This window comes from Oncorhynchus mykiss, chromosome 19, assembly GCF_057628025.1.
Source record: "Oncorhynchus mykiss isolate SJ-2025 chromosome 19, ASM5762802v1, whole genome shotgun sequence".
Lineage (NCBI taxonomy): Eukaryota > Metazoa > Chordata > Actinopteri > Salmoniformes > Salmonidae > Oncorhynchus > Oncorhynchus mykiss.
Window position 1 is genome coordinate 67,643,298 of NC_143040.1, and position 17,908 is coordinate 67,661,205.

Sequence of the window (17,908 nt, forward strand, 5' to 3'; positions counted from 1 at the left end):
TGAACACTACCCAGGTCTGGCTGTGAAGGACCAGTCATTGTTGTTATGCTAGCTGTACCTTTCGCTGGCTCTCTTGCCGCTGGAGTTGCTCCCGGTGGAGCCGGCACGGGTGCGGTTGCTCTTGGAGTCTCCGCTGTCTTTGCGTGTCAGCGTGCTCATCGTTTCGTTGGAGTTGGTTCTCCTCACAGTGCTGAGGAGAGATGGTAAAATGGACGATAAAACTACCCGATGGTGCCTTTTACAGCTGCTTAAAAGATATTGTCCAAGGAATTATGTTTCTAAGGCGCATAAAGGAGTACTTCTTTACTTGTCTGTAAACTTTTGAAATGAACACCCAAGATGTCTCTCTCTGGGGAAGAGATGGTAAAATGGATGATAACATGACTGAATGGAAAAAGAGAGAAGATAAAAAAACGTGAGCTGGCGTACACACACCAAAATGATTTTGTGTGGTGTTGACTAACGGAGAATAAACTATAATCTATCAAAAATAAAGAGAGTCACACACTCCATATATAAACTCCCAGTAATGTATTTAGTGTTTATTTGGTAAATACCCAATAAATGACTGGATGTTGATTTATGGAGTGTGTGACTCTCTTTATTGTGATAGTTTAAAAGAGAGAACAACATGAACTGTCTGGGGAATATCATTAAAATAGGCGGTTATTTAGCTGTTTCCCCCTCAGAGGGTTTTCAGATGCAAATCCTTCTGGAAAACATCCTCTATCATCTGAAACATCCAATACTTTTTTTTGACCTTTTAGTGACAAGGACAAGCATGGACCATACCAGCAAGCTATAAATACCAGTATCTGTTACGATCCCTCATATGTCCTTGTTAAGTACAGACCATCATAGAACACCAAAGGAAGGCCCTATGCTAGGAAACCAGATTACTGATCCATGACAGAGAGAGACCTTTCCCTCTCTTTCCGCTGTGGACACATTTGTGAGGGTATTAGAGGAGATGGTTGAAACATGTCAAAGGGCTGCCCATTCAAATGCCTGTACAAAGGAAGGGCCTTATCAGCAGTCCATTGGCTAGAATGGCTTCCAGGCTCAAGTCTAATCCGGCATACAAAACCAAAGTCCATTCACTCCTGCCGTTGGGGCTGATGTTATCCCTCTGAAACAGGGTCCGGGGATGTGTGTGTGTGTTGTGGAGGGGGTCTTTGTTAGTTGAGGTATGTCAGGCAGCAGGCACACCTCGATCAGGAATGGAGTTAATTAGGCCATGGGGGCTTTATTGAAATATTTTGCCAACGTTGGTGGGCATGGGAGCAGCACCTAATGTAGTTGATCTAATCAACACACACACGGTTACTGGTGAGACTGGATCTGGGGGGGTTAGGGCCAGACAGACTAGTGAGACTGGGTCTGAGGGGGGGGGTTAGGGCCAGACAGACTGGTGAGACTGGGTCTGGTGGGGTGAGGGCCAGACAGACTGGTGAGACTGGGTCTGGGGGGGTTAGGGCCAGACAGACTGGTGAGACTGGTTCTGGGGGGGTTAGGGCCAGACAGATGGAGAGACTGTTTCTGGGGGGGTTAGGGCCAGACAGACTGCTGAGACTAGGTTAGGGCCAGACGCGCGTGCACACACACTCACTCACTCACTCACTCACTCACTCACTCACTCACTCACTCACTCACTCACTCACTCACTCACTCACTCACTCACACACACACACACACACACACACACACACACACACACACACACACACACACACACACACACACACACACACACACACACACACACACACACACACACACACACACACACACACACACACACACAGGGTCTGGGGGGGTTAGGGCCAGACAGATGGAGAGACTGGGTCTGGGGGGGTTAGGGCCAGACAGACTGGTGAGACAGGGTCTGGGGGGGCATCCCTGTGGAACACTTTTGACACATTTGTCCATGACCCCCCCCCCCCCACACACACACACACACACACACACACACACACACACACACACACACACGCACGGAGGGAAGGAGAGAGATTCATTCATTTGTTTATTAAATAATTCATTCCATTTAAAGTTAATTTAACCAGGATTGTCCAATCAGAAACTGTAGCCACTGCTTTCCAGGGGGAAAGATGTTTTATAATGAATGGTGTTATTCATTGTTCATGGAAATTATCTGTTAATTAAATGTCTCATTCATCTATGGGGGATGGGTAGCATTGAGGTAACATAATGAGCATTTAGGATGATGATAACGTAACAGTCTGGACACTCTCTAACCTGCTAGGAGGGGTTAGGGCCAGCCAGACTGGAGAGACTGGGTCTGGGGGGTTAGGGCCAGCCAGACTGGAGAGACTGGGTCTGGGGGGTTAGGGCCAGACAGACTGGAGAGACTGGATCTGGGGGGTAAGGGCCAGACAGATGGAGAGATTGGGTCTGGGGGGTTAGGGCCAGACGGACTGGAGAGACTGGGTCTGGGGGGTTAGGGCCAGACAGATGGAGAGACTGGGTCTGGGGGGTTAGGGCCAGACAGATGGAGAGACTGGGCCTGGGGGGTTAGGGCCAGACAGATGGAGAGACTGGGTCTGGGGGGTTAGGGCCAGACAGATGGAGAGACTGGGTCTGGGGGGGTTAGGGCCAGACAGATGGAGAGACTGGGTCTGGGGGGTTAGGGCCAGACAGATGGAGAGACTGGGTCTGGGGGGTTAGGGCCAGACAGATGGAGAGACTGGGTCTAGGGGGTTAGAGCCAGACAGATGGAGAGACTGGGCCTGGGGGGTTAGGGCCAGACAGATGGAGAGACTGGGTCTGGGGGGTTAGGGCCAGACAGATGGAGAGACTGGGTCTGGGGGGGTTAGGGCCAGACAGATGGAGAGACTGGGTCTGGGGGGTTAGGGCCAGACAGAACATTAGGAACACCTCCTCTTTCCATGACATAGACTGACCAGGTGAATCCAGGTGAAGCTTATCCCTTATTGATGTTACCTGTAAAATCCACTTCAATCAGTTTAGATGAAGGGATGAAGACAGGTTAAAGAAGGATTTTTAAGCCTTGAGAATATTGAGACATGGATTGTGCACGTGTTGCCATTCAGAGGGTGAATGGGAAAGACAAAATATTTAAATGCTTTTGAACGGGGTCTGGTAGTAAGTGCCAAGTGTACTGGTTTGTGTCAATAACAGCAACGCTGCTGGGTTTTTCACGCTCAACAATTTCCTGTGTGTATCAAAATGGTGCACCACCCAAAAGACATCCAGCCAACTAGACACATCCAGCCAACTAGACACATCCAGCCAACTAGACACATCCAGCCAACTAGACACATCCAGCCAACTAGACACATCCAGCCAACTAGACACATACAGCCAGCTAGACACATCCAGCCAACTAGACACATCCAGCCAACTAGACACATCCAGCCAACTAGACACATCCAGCTAACTTGACATATCCAGCCAACTAGACACATCCAGCCAACTAGACACATCCAGCCAACTTGACATATCCAGCCAACTAGACACATCCAGCCAACTAGACACATCCAGCCAACTAGACACATCCAGCCAACTAGACACATCCAGCCAACTAGACACATCCAGCTAACTAGACACATCCAGCCAACTAGACACATCCAGCCAACTAGACACATCCAGCCAACTAGACATATCCAGCCAACTAGACACATCCAGCCAACTTGACACATCCAGCCAACTTGACACATCCAGCCAACTAGACACATCCAGCCAACTAGACATATCCAGCCAACTAGACACATCCAGCCAACTAGACACATCCAGCCAACTAGACACATCCAGCCAACTAGACATATCCAGCCAACTAGACACATACAGCCAACTAGACACATCCAGCCAACTAGACACATCCAGCCAACTAGACACATCCAGCCAACTAGACACATCCAGCCAACTAGACACATCCAGCCAACTAGACATATCCAGCCAACTAGACACATCCAGCCAACTAGACACATCCAGCCAACTAGACACATCCAGCCAACTAGACATATCCAGCCAACTAGACACATACAGCCAACTAGACACATCCAGCCAACTAGACACATCCAGCCAACTTGACACATCCAGCCAACTAGACACATCCAGCCAACTAGACACATCCAGCCAACTAGACACATCCAGCCAACTTGACACATCCAGCCAACTAGACACATCCAGCCAACTAGACACATCCAGCCAACTAGACACATCCAGCCAACTTGACACATCCAGCCAACTAGACACATCCAGCCAACTAGACACATCCAGCCAACTAGACACATCCAGCCAACTAGACACATCCAGCCAACTAGACACATCCAGCCAACTAGACACATCCAGCCAACTAGACACATCCAGCCAACTAGACACATCCAGCCAACTTGACACATCCAGCCAACTAGACACATCCAGCCAACTAGACACATCCAGCCAACTAGACACATCCAGCCAACTAGACACATCCAGCCAACTAGACACATCCAGCTAACTAGACACATCCAGCCAACTAGACACATCCAGCCAACTAGACACATCCAGCCAACTTGACATATCCAGCCAACTTGACACATCCAGCTAACTAGACACATCCAGCCAACTAGACACATCCAGCCAACTAGACACATACAGCCAACTAGACACATCCAGCTAACTAGACACATCCAGCCAACTAGACACATCCAGCTAACTAGACACATCCAGCTAACTAGACACATCCAGCTAACTAGACACATCCAGCCAACTAGACACATCCAGCCAACTTGACATATCCAGCCAACTTGACATATCCACCCAAAAGACATCCAGCCAACTAGACACATCCAGCCAACTTGACATATCCACCCAAAAGACATCCAGCCAACTAGACACATCCAGCCAACTAGACACATCCAGCCAACTAGACACATCCAGCCAACTAGACACAACTGTGGGAAGCATTGGAGTCAACATGGACCAGCATCCCCGTGGAACCCTTTTGACACATTTGTCCATGACCCGACGAATGGAGGCTGTTCTGAGGGCAAAAGGAGGTGCAACTCAATATTAGGAAGGTGTTCTTAAATGCTTTGCAGACTCAGTGTATATCATTCTAGATCTATTGATTCAGTCTGGAGAAGGATCTTTGATACGGCATCCATATTAGGAACTCTTCCACCCTCCCTCTTCTCCTCTTTACATCAATTTACTCTAGAGTCTTGTAGTCTCATCCATCCACCATCCCATTCGTCAGTCCAGGATTATGATAATTTGACTCCAGGCATAACCATCAGTGGAGGAGTGCCTTTTGTTCCCCTGACAGTAGTGATTGATTACCTGTGCTCCCCTTGCCCCAGTCAGCCCCAGTCAGTTAATCGGGGCCTGGTCTCTGAATGCCACGGCGGTGGGTATGGGGATGGCCGTGACAGCACTGTCCCTTTGTTTTACCATCCACGTAAAATGTCAGTGGCTCTCCCTTCTGAGGAGGGGATATTTATGCCAGGGCGGAAAAATGTGATGTGGCACAGACAGGCCAAACAGGAGACAGTAGTAATGCAGTGAAGAGAAAACAGGGTGGGTTTGTAGGAGACATAATGTGGGTTTGTAGGATACATAATGTGGGTTTGTAAGATCCATAATGTGGGTTTGTAAGAGACATAATGTGGGTTTGTAGGATACATAATGTGGGTTTGTAGGAGACATAATGTGGATTTATAGGATACATAATGTGGGTTTGTAGGAGACATAATGTGGGTTTATAGGATACATAATGTGGGTTTGTAGGAGACATAATGTGGATTTATAGGATACATAATGTGGGTTTGTAGGAGACATAATGTGGGTTTATAGGATACATAATGTGGGTTTGTAGGATACATAATGTGGGTTTGTAGGAAACATAATGTGGGTTTGTAGGAGACATAATGTGGGTTTGTAGGCGACATAATGTGGGTTTGTAGGATACATAATGTGGGTTTGTAGGATACATAATGTGGGTTTGTAGGAGACATAATGTGGGTTTGTAGGAGACATAATGTGGGTTTGTAGGATACATAATGTGGGTTTGTAGGATACATAATGAGGGTTTGTAGGAGACATAATGTGGGTTTGTAGGCGACATAATGTGGGTTTATAGGATACATAATGTGGGTTTGTAGGATACATAATGTGGGTTTGTAGGATACATAATGTGGGTTTGTAGGATACATAATGTGGGTTTGTAGGATACATAATGTGGGTTTGTAGGATACATAATGTGGGTTTGTAGGATACATAATGTGGGTTTGTAGGAGACATAATGTGGGTTTGTAGGATACATAATGTGGGTTTGTAGGATACATAATGTGGGTTTGTAGGATACATAATGTGGGTTTATAGGAGACATAATGTGGGTTTGTAGGCGACATAATGTGGGTTTGTAGGATACATAATGTGGGTTTATAGGATACATAATGTGGGTTTATAGGATACATAATGTGGGTTTGTAGGATACATAATGTGGGTTTGTAAGATCCATAATGTGGGTTTATAGGAGACATAATGAGGGTTTGTAAGAGACATAATGTGGGTTTATAGGAGACATAATGAGGGTTTGTAAGAGACATAATGTGGGTTTGTAGGAAACATAATGTGGGTTTGTAGGAGACATAGTGTATGTTTGTAGGATACATAATGTGGATTTTTAGGAATTATAATGTGTGTTTTTAGGGGACATAATGTGGCTTTGTAGGAGACATAATGTGGGTTTGTAGGAGACATAATGTGGATTTGTAGGAAACATAATGTGGGTATGTAGGAGACATAATGTGGGTTTGTAGGAGACATAATGTGGGTTTGTAGGAGACGTAATGTGGGTTTGTAGGAGACATAATGTGGGTTTGTAGGAGACATAATGTGGGTTTGTAGGAGACATAATGTGGATTTGTAAGAAACATAATGTGGGTATGTAGGAGACATAATGTGGATTTGTAGGATACATAATGTGGGTATGTAGGAGACATAATGTGGATTTGTAGGACACATAATGTGGGTATGTAGGAGACATAATGTGGGTTTGTAGGAGACATAATGTGGGTTTGTAGGAGACATAATGTGTATTTGTAGGAGACAATGTGTCGACTTAGTGGACTAATCAACACCACATTTGGGATGATTTCCTACGTTGTATGATATTTTTGTTATGGTAGAATTGTGTATTTCAATAGTGTCCACGTATTGAGCTTTAGGTTACAACTGACTTTGACTACGTTTAGCTATTCATACTGCCAGCTGGCAGCAAACAAGAACAAATGGTGGTTGTCTGCTTGGAACAGAGTCATTACTGTTTTTAAAGGATAAATTAGTCAACACTAAAACACTAGGGTTGGTTTTACTCAAAGCAAGAAAAAATACTGGTGAAAGATGTTTCATAAACTGACCCTATGTCTCATAAACTGACCCCATGTCTCATAAACTGACCCTATGTCTCATAAACTGACCCTATTTCTCATAAACTGACCCTATGTCTCATAAACTGACCATATGTCTCATAAACTGACCCCATGTCTCATAAACTGACCCTATGTCTCATAAACTGACCCTATGTCTCATAAACTGACCCTATGTCTCATAAACTGACCCCATGTCTCATAAACTGACCATATGTCTCATAAACACTCCTCATGCCTCATGCCTACCTCCTCATGCCTTTTGCACACAATGTATATACAGTGCCTTGCATAAGTATTCGGCCCCCTTGAACTTTGCGACCTTTTGCCACATTTCAGGCTTCAAACATAAAGATATAAAACTGTATTTTTTTGTGAAGAATCAACAACAAGTGGGACACAATCATGAAGTGGAACGACATTTATTGGATATTTCAAACTTTTTTAACAAATCAAAAACTGAAAAATTGGGCGTGCAAAATTATTCAGCCCCCTTAAGTTAATACTTTGTAGCGCCACCTTTTGCTGCGATTACAGCTGTAAGTCGCTTGGGGTATGTCTCTATCAGTTTTGCACATCGAGAGACTGACATTTTTTCCCATTCCTCCTTGCAAAACAGCTTGAGCTCAGTGAGGTTGGATGGAGAGCATTTGTGAACAGCAGTTTTCAGTTCTTTCCACAGATTCTCGATTGGATTCAGGTCTGGACTTTGACTTGGCCATTCTAACACCTGGATATGTTTATTTTTGAACCATTCCATTGTAGATTTTGCTTTATGTTTTGGATCATTGTCTTGTTGGAAGACAAATCTCCGTCCCAGTCTCAGGTCTTTTGCAGACTCCATCAGGTTTTCTTCCAAAATGGTCCTGTATTTGGCTCCATCCATCTTCCCATCAATTTTAACCATCTTCACTGTCCCTGCTGAGGAAAAGCAGGCCCAAACCATGATGCTGCCACCACCATGTTTGACAGTGGGGATGGTGTGTTCAGCTGTGTTGCTTTTACGCCAAACATAACGTTTTGCATTGTTGCCAAAAAGTTCAATTTTGGTTTCATCTGACCAGAGCACCTTCTTCCACATGTTTGGTGTGTCTTCCAGGTGGCTTGTGGCAAACTTTAAATGACACTTTTTATGGATATCTTTAATAAATGGCTTTCTTCTTGCCACTCTTTCATAAAGGACAGATTTGTGCAATATACGACTGATTGATTGTCTTATGGACAGAGTCTCCCACCTCAGCTGTAGATCTCTGCAGTTCATCCAGAGTGATCATGGGCCTCTTGGCTGCATCTCTGATCAGTCTTCTCCTTGTATGAGCTGAAAGTTTAGAGGGACGGCCAGGTCTTGGTAGATTTGCAGTGGTCTGATACTCCTTCCATTTCAATATTATCGCTTGCACAGTGCTCCCTGGGATGTTTAAAGCTTGGGAAATATTTTTGTATCCAAATCCGGCTTTAAACTTCTTCACAACAGTATCTCGGACCTGCCTGGTGTGTTCCTTGTTCTTCATGATGCTCTCTGCGCTTTTAACGGACCTCTGAGACTATCACAGTGCAGGTGCATTTATACGGAGACTTGATTACACACAGGTGGATTGTATTTATCATCATTAATCATTTAGGTCAACATTGGATCATTCAGAGATCCTCACTGAACTTCTGGAGAGAGTTTGCTGCACTGAAAGTAAAGGGGCTGAATAATTTTGCACGCCCAATTTTTCAGTTTTTGATTTGTTAAAAAAGTTTGAAATATCCAATAAATGTCGTTCCACTTCATGATTGTGTCCCACTTGTTGTTGATTCTTCACAAAAAAATAGAGTTTTATATCGTTATGTTTGAAGCCTGAAATGTGGCAAAAGGTCGCAAAGTTCAAGGGGGCCGAATACTTTCGCAAGGCACTGTAGATTTTTTTTCTTCTACTATGTTATTGACTTGTTTATTGTCTATTGTTTACTCCATGTGTAACTCTGTGTTGTTGTCTGTTCACACTGCTATGCTTTATCTTGGCCAGGTCGCCAGCCTACCTGGTTAAATAAAGGTGAAATAAAAATAAATAAATAAACTGACCCTATGTCTCATAAACTGAACCTCTATCAGGTCACGTGGTCAGGAAAACTGCTGGATTTAGGCCTACCAAAAGGTAATGGAAGCGATTTTACCTCTTGGTTGCTGTTGCAGCAGCATCCTTCCTGGAGCTGGAGAGGGACGGTAGCGTGCCACCACTTTTCTTTGGTAGGACAGTGCCGTTGTTGACCATGGGCCTTAGAGGGAGGGCAGCCATCATGGGTCTGGCTGTAAAACAAACACACACAGTAGCACAGAGTAAGTGGGGCTTTGCATTGAACCAGCTGCAACTGATGATCTGCCCTGAACCAGCTTCAACATACAGAAAATACCCACTCCTCGAAGGTGACTAGCTGTTGGGAACTGTCATAGTCGGGTGTGAAGTGAACGAACCAGAAATGTAAAGGCAATAATTTATAGGAAAGGTTGAATACAATGCTTTGGAAACATCCCATCGTTGTCATTAAAATCCGATGGCATAATAACCAGAAACGGATAGAAATTATGTAATTATAACATCATTTTAACCGGTTTTGCCAAGTTTGCCCCACTGGAATTGATCACATGGAAGCATATCCAATACAAGACACTTCCACTGGTCTTCTGACCTCTGTCGTTTTGAACGGAGTTGAAAGTCAATAAATGGCCCTCGACCAAGAGATGTACCACTAATAGACTGATGGAAAATGGGACTAAGCTGAGTCCCATAGCGTACCATGGCATACAGTGGGATGACGTACTGAACGTGGCAGAGATGTTTAACTCTTGAACCTGATTAGAACTTAGCAGAAGAGTGTGTCAGTATGTCTTTACCGGATCTAGTCCCAAAAAATACTGATGATGGAAGAAAAGCCCACTCAGGGTTAGGGTTATATGTAATATATACAGTATACAGTATACTTCTCCTAAAAAACCATGACATTTGTGAAGAGGGCACGACAAAGCCTATTCCTCCTCAGGAAACTAAAAAGATTTGGCATGGGTCCTGAGATTGCATCACTGCCTGGTACAGTAATTGCTCAGCCTCTGACCGCAAGGCACTACAGAGGGTAGTGCGTACGGCCCAGTACATCACTGGGGCTAAGCTTCCTGCCATCCAGGACCTCTACACCAGGAGGTGTCAGAGGAAGGCCCTAAGAATTGTCAAAGACTCCAGCCACCCCAGTCATAGACTGTTCTCTCTGCTACCGCATGGCCAGCGGTACCGGAGTGCCAAGTCTAGGACAAAAAGGCTTCTCAACAGTTTTTACCCCCAAGCCATAAGACGACTGAACAGGTAATCAAATGGCTACCCGGACTAATTGCATTGTGTGCCACCCCCACCCCTGCTGCTACTCGCTGTTTATTATCTATGAATAGTCACTTTACTCCTACCCCCACACATTGACTCAGTATTGGGTTACTTGTTTTACTTTACTTTATTTAGTAAATATTTTATTAACTCTATTTTCTTATAACTGCATTGCTGGTTTAGGGCTTGTAAGCATTTCACGGTAAGGTGTAACAAAAATCAATCAACCTTTTGTGTTATTGAAAAATTTACATTTTTATATTTGACCAATAAAATGTGATTTGATCATCAGCCTTCATCAGCCTTCATCATCAGCCTTCATCAGCCTTCATCAATAGCCTTCATCATCAGCCTTCATCATCAGCCTTCATCAACAGCCTTCATCATCAGCCTTCATCATCAGCCTTCATCATCAGCATTGATCATCAGCCTTCATCATCAGCATTGATCATCAGCCTTCATCATCAGCCTTCATCATCAGCATTGATCATCAGCCTTCATCATCAGCCTTCATCATCAGCCTTCATCAATAGCCTTCATCATCAGCCTTCATCAATAGCCTTCATCAATAGCCTTCATCATCAGCCTTCATCAACAGCCTTCATCATCAGCCTTCATCAATAGCCTTCATCAACAGCCTTCATCAATAGCCTTCATCATCAGCCTTCATCAATAGCCTTCATCAACAGCCTTCATCAACACCTTTCATCAATAGCCTTCATCATCAGTCTTCATCAACAGCCTTCATCAATAGCCTTCATCAACAGCCTCCATCATCAGCCTCCATCATCAGCCTCCAACTTGACTAGTCTGCTGCAGCTGAAACATTGTGTACTGTATATTGTATGTGGACGCAGGATTAAAGAACAGGAGCGGCATATGGGGTCTGCAGACTTCTGTTCTTTTATTAGAAATCCTGCCTCTATATGTGCAGTCAGTCACTCTGCTAGAACATCACTCACACCTTGAGTGACTCCATTCTAACATCATCACGGGCCCACTTAACTCCCTCAGCATTATTGCTAACAGCACTGATAAGGGTTGCCAGGCCTGTATTTGTATGGATGGCAGAACAGTGACTATAAAATATTTATCACTGCAGATAAAGCTGATGGGGTTTGTTATATGCTTGCTTGGCCCTGCTGGAACGCAAGTGTATGCGTGGTTGCATGTGTGTGCGTGGGTGGGTGTGTGCGGGTGTGTGTGTGTTTGTGTGTGTGTGTGTATGCAGTAGAATCACTCTTGGCAGGGCATACTGGCAGAAGATATAGCAGAATTAGACCAAACAGACACACCAGGCAGAGAGAGAGAGAGAGCAAAGAGAGAGAGAGAGCAGAGAGAGAGACATCAGAGATAGAGAGACAGAGAGAGAGTAGGAGAGAGCAGAGAGCAAAGAGAGAGAGAGAGAGAGAGAGAGAGAGCAGAGAGAGAGAGCAGAGAATGAGAGAGAGCAGAGAGAGAGAGAGAGAGCAGAGAGAGACAGAGGGAGAGAGAGCAGAGAGAGAGAGAGAGAGAGAGAGAGAGAGAGAGAGAGGGAGAGAGGGGGAGACAGAGAGAGAGAAGAGAGAGAGAGAGCAGAGAGAGAGAGAGAGTAGAGAGAGAGAGAGAGAGATGACTCATACTCTCACAGCCAAAATATGCATCATGTGACTAAATTCAGCTACAAAACTAGGTGCACTGCGAATTATGATGTTCTCACTGTTGTTGTCTGTGAATTGTTGCCACATAATATGATTTAGTGTGGGTGTCAGCACATGCTAGAATTAAGGAAAAACCATGCAAGTGTTTCCACAGCATACCACCTCTCACCCACTCTGTGTGACTGGAATGGCATGCAGTCTGGAGCACCACCAACATCAGAATGCTCTCCATTGACCGTGTCACAGTAGACACCAGTGCTCAGTAGACACCAGTGCTCAGTGGACACCAGTGCTCAGTGGACACCAGTGCTCAGTAGACACCAGTGCTCAGTGGACACCAGTGCTCAGTGGACACCAGTGCTCAGTGGACACCAGTGATCAGTAAACACCAGTGCTCAGTAGACACCAGTGCTCAGTAGACACCAGTGCTCAGTAGACACCAGTGCTCAGTAGACACCAGTGCTCAGTAAACACCAGTGCTCAGTAGACACCAGTGCTCAGTAGACACCAGTGCTCAGTAAACACCAGTGCTCAGTAGACACCAGTGCTCAATAGACAGCAGTGCTCAGTAGACAGCAGTTCTCAGTAGACACCAGTGCTCAGTAGACAGCAGTTCTCAGTAGACACCAGTGCTCAGTAGACAGCAGTGTTCAGTAGACACCAGTGCTCAGTAGACACCGGTGCTCAGTAGACAGCAGTGTTCAGTAGTATAATGTACATTTCCAGACATCCCTACTTCATTATGTCATAGGTAGAAGGGATGTCTGGAAATGCACACCGTACATTAAACACAGTAGACTCCATAGACACATGGCAGTGCTTGGTAAGGTTGTTAGAGGGGAAAGATCCTACCTGGCTTTCCAACATTGCTTTCTGATGAGGGGGATATTTTCATCACAGCTGGGTCTACAGCTGTAGATACATACAGAGTCCAGGAGAGGAGAAGAGGAGGATAAAATATGGATGAAGAAGAGGAAGAGGTGGGACTGGGATGGGTGACTTTCTGTTTGTCACCGAAAGAGGTTAAGGTTTTGCATCTACCTGTATGTGTGTGTGTCTATCTTTGTGTGTGTGTCTATCTTTGTGTGTGTGTGTGTGTGTGTGTGTGTGTGTGTGTGTGTGTGTGTGTGTGTGTGTGTGTGTGTGTGTGTGTGTGTGTGTGTGTGTGCGTGCGTGCGTGTGGGTGTGTGTACGTGTCTACGTCTGTGCCTGTGCCTGTATGTGCGTGAATCATCAGTTACCTTTGGTGGGCCCCCTCCTATTGGTCATGGCGTTTTGCTCCTCAGAGATGCTGAGGCGGCGCACCACGTCGGCCAGCGCTGACTTGAGCAGCTGGATCTCGTCCTCCTGCATCTGGACGCGCTGCTCCAGGGAGGCGATGCGGTCCGTCACCTCCATGCTGCTGGCTGCCGACGCACTGTCATCTGGAGACGGCAGAGAGACACACACTTATTATGGGCTGACATATATATACACACACACACACACACACACACACACACACACACACACACACACACACACACACACACACACACACACACACACGCATGTCTCACAGGCTCCTAGAGTGTTGTTACAGTACTTTCTGCATTGATTATGGCATTATCTCTGTGTCCTTGAAGTATTTTAGTTGTGGCGTAATTAGTACATCTGTGCACCATCCGCGGAACATCGTCATCTGATAAATCTACAGAACAGTGATGGCGGTGTCAAATGTATCATGATGCCCCTCACCGTCCCCATTCGTCCAATCAACAGCCCCATTACAGCCCCAGCCAACCACCCAGCGGCCGACGAAACTGTACACACTGTACTGTACACAAACGATTGTCAAGCCTCTGACGCAGCCCACAAGTGTTTTAAATATGCAGATGACACCGCTGTCGTGGGTCTCCTCCACCCAGACCGAGCCTCTCTTCAAGGTTTAGACAGAGAAACGTCTCCTCCACCCAGACCGAGCCTCTCTTCAAGGTTTTGACAGAGAAACGTCTCCTCCACCCAGACCGAGCCTCTCTTCAAGGTTTTGACAGGGAAATGTCTCCTCCACCCAGACCGAGCCTCTCTTCAAGGTTTTGACAGGGAAATGTCTCCTCCACCCAGACCAAGCCTCTATTCAAGGTTTAGACAGAGAAACGTCTCCTCCACCCAGACCGAGCCTCTCTTCAAGGTTTTGACAGGGAAATGTCTCCTCCACCCAGACCGAGCCTCTCTTCAAGGTTTTGACAGGGAAATGTCTCCTCCACCCAGACCAAGCCTCTCTTCAAGGTTTAGACAGAGAAACGTCTCCTCCACCCAGACCGAGCCTCTCTTCAAGGTTTTGACAGAGAAACGTCTCCTCCACCCAGACCGAGCCTCTCTTCAAGGTTTTGACAGAGAAACGTCTCCTCCACCCAGACCAAGCCTCTCTTCAAGGTTTTGACAGGGAAACGTCTCCTCCACCCAGACCGAGCCTCTCTTCAAGGTTTTGACAGGGAAATGTCTCCTCCACCCAGACCGAGCCTCTCTTCAAGGTTTTGACAGAGAAACGTCTCCTCCACCCAGACCAAGCCTCTCTTCAAGGTTTAGACAGAGAAACGTCTCCTCCACCCAGACCGAGCCTCTCTTCAAGGTTTTGACAGGGAAACGGCAAAATTCGTCCAGTGGTGTTCAGATAACATCCTTGAAATATGGTATAGATCATGAATCAGCCGCCAACCTGTACACAAAACTCATCCTCATAAAACTTGAAAGTATTTCACAGGACAGTGCTCATCCCCTTCACTCAAAACTCATCCTCCTAAAACTTGAAAGTATTTTACAGGACAGTGCTCATCCCCTTCACTCAAAACTCATCCTCCTAAAACTTGAAAGTATTTTACAGGACAGTGCTCATACCCTTCACTCAAAATTCATCCTCCTAAAACTTGAAAGTATTTCACAGGACAGTGCTCATCCCCTTCACTCAAAACTCATCCTCCTAAAACTTGAAAGTATTTCACAGGACAGTGCTCATCCCCTTCACTCAGAACTCATCCTCCTAAAACTTGAAAGTATTTCACAGGACAGTGCTCATCCCCTTCACTCAAAACTCATCCTCCTAAACTTGAAAGTATTTCACAGGACAGTGCTCATCCACTTCACTCAAAACTCATCCTCCTAAAACTTGAAAGTATTTCACAGGACAGTGCTCATACCCTTCACTCAGAACTCATCCTCCTAAAACTTGAAAGTATTTCACAGGACAGTGCTCATCCCCTTCACTCAGAACTCATCCTCCTAAAACTTGAAAGTATTTCACAGGACAGTGCTTATCCCCTTCACTCAAAACTCATCCTCCTAAAACTTGAAAGTATTTCACAGGACAGTGCTCATCCCCTTCACTCAAAACTCATCCTCCTAAACTTGAAAGTATTTTACAGGACAGTGCTCATCCCCTTCACTCAAAACTCATCCTCCTAAAACTTGAAAGTATTTCACAGGACAGTGCTCATCCCCTTCACTCAAAACTCATCCTCCTAAAACTTGAAAGTATTTCACAGGACAGTGCTCATCCCCTTCACTCAGAACTCATCCTCCTAAAACTTGAAAGTATTTCACAGGACAGTGCTCATCCCCTTCACTCAGAACTCATCCTCCTAAAACGTGAAAGTATTTCACAGGACAGTGCTCATCCCCTTCACTCAAAACTCACCCTACTAAAACTTGAAAGTATTTTACAGGACAGTGCTCATCCCCTTCACTCAAAACTCATCCTCCTAAAACTTGAAAGTATTTCACAGGACAGTGCTCATCCCCTTCACTCAGAACTCATCCTCCTAAAACTTGAAAGTATTTCACAGGACAGTGCTCATCCCCTTCACTCAAAACTCATCCTCCTAAAACTTGAAAGTATTTCACAGGACAGTGCTCATCCCCTTCACTCAGAACTCATCCTCCTAAAACTTGAAAGTATTTCACAGGACAGTGCTCATCCCCTTCACTCAGAACTCATCCTCCTAAAACGTGAAAGTATTTCACAGGACAGTGCTCATCCCCTTCACTCAAAACTCATCCTCCTAAAACTTGAAAGTATTTTACAGGACAGTGCTCATCCCCTTCACTCAGAACTCATCCTCCTAAAACGTGAAAGTATTTCACAGGACAGTGCTCATCCCCTTCACTCAAAACTCATCCTCCTAAAACTTGAAAGTATTTTACAGGACAGTGCTCATCCCCTTCACTCAAAATTCAGTCACAGCAGCAGCTGGACAAGAGGAAAGAGACTTCTTCAAAATAAAATTAAAACAGACATGGGGACTCTTTAATTCCAACAACCAGGCTGTATAATAAATAGTCTGTTGGTCCCTCGAGTATACAGCATATTACACTTTCATTTTAAATGTGTTGCTATGGCAATTTGAATGAATTATTTTGTGTAGTTTCTGTGTTTTCCAAATGAATTTCCCCTGGAAAGAGTTGATCTGAATCACAAAGGGCAAAGGGCAAAGGGCAAAGGGCAAAGGCTTTTGTACAAGACAGATTTAATCATGAGCTGTCTTGTCTTTCCGTCTGTCTGTCCGGTCTGTCCTGTCTGTCTTGTCTGTCCTGTCTGTCTGTTTGTCCATCCATCTGTTTGTTCAGATGAGGTTGACACCACCACAGTAACCAATCACCCCCCCCCTCCCCACACAACCAAAGCCCTCCTCGTGGCCTCCAGCTGCTCCTACTTTAAATTCACTTGGCATCCCTGCAGTAATGATTACAGTTGATTAATGCTCCATTGGAGACATAGGCCAGGGTAAGTCTCAGTACTGCTTCCCACTGGGCCCATACTAGCCTTTCAACTTAGGCCTATAATAGGGAGGACACTGTGACTGCATGGGTAGATGGATAGATCTGGGAATTAACATCAAGATCAAGGTGGTGTGGTCTTCTTTCATGGCTTGTCCCTTTCAATTTGATATGTACTACAGTCATCATCTGAGTAGGATTAGATAGGTTGTGCATGCTCCATGGTTCCAGGATCATTGGAGTGTTAAGTTAATTTAACAGGTTACACTACAAATGATCTGAACTCACATTAGATTGATTTCCCATTAATGAAAACCAACCATGACGGTAGATTCTAGAAAATAGGCTTTGATGGGAATTTCAAGGTGCATAACCCAAATCAATCACGATGACAAATATATTATGAGGAAGACGTCTAACTTACTTACTGGGCCTTTAAATTTACGATACCTCAAACTAAATGGCCACCTAACCCAACGTGATGTCTTTTTTATTAGACTATACATTATTCCTTTGATGGAGACCTTCTTCAGATTCAGGTGGAAAGCCAAATCTGCCACGACAGCGGATGTTCTCTAAAGCAGAGTACACAAAGCCCACATCTCAGTGCTGTAGCAGCTGCTTGGGGCAATGGTACGAGCACGGATACAACGACTGCCTGTCACAGCCCTGATACCCCTGCGATCGGTTAGCCGATTGTACTGCTCACTAAGGTCACCTGGGCTCTCAATGGAATTGACTACTCCCTCAGCAGACTGCTCAA

The 17,908-nt window shown here is 45.3% G+C and overlaps 1 protein-coding gene across 8 annotated transcripts in view; it reads right to left on the bottom strand.

The window, feature by feature from the left end:
* The window catches only part of LOC110498199 (echinoderm microtubule-associated protein-like 1), a 113,683-nt gene that overhangs the window by 27,119 nt on the left and 68,656 nt on the right, over positions 1 to 17,908 (bottom strand). For all 8 annotated transcript variants that reach the window (XM_090211587.1, XM_090211588.1, XM_090211586.1 and 5 more), the window contains exons 2-4: positions 13,635 to 13,817; positions 9,558 to 9,690; positions 59 to 190 (exon numbers count right to left, since the gene is read on the bottom strand). In XM_090211587.1, the coding sequence (XP_090067713.1) occupies positions 59 to 190; positions 9,558 to 9,690; positions 13,635 to 13,817 (448 nt within the window). The remainder of the gene's footprint in view (positions 1 to 58; positions 191 to 9,557; positions 9,691 to 13,634; positions 13,818 to 17,908) is intronic.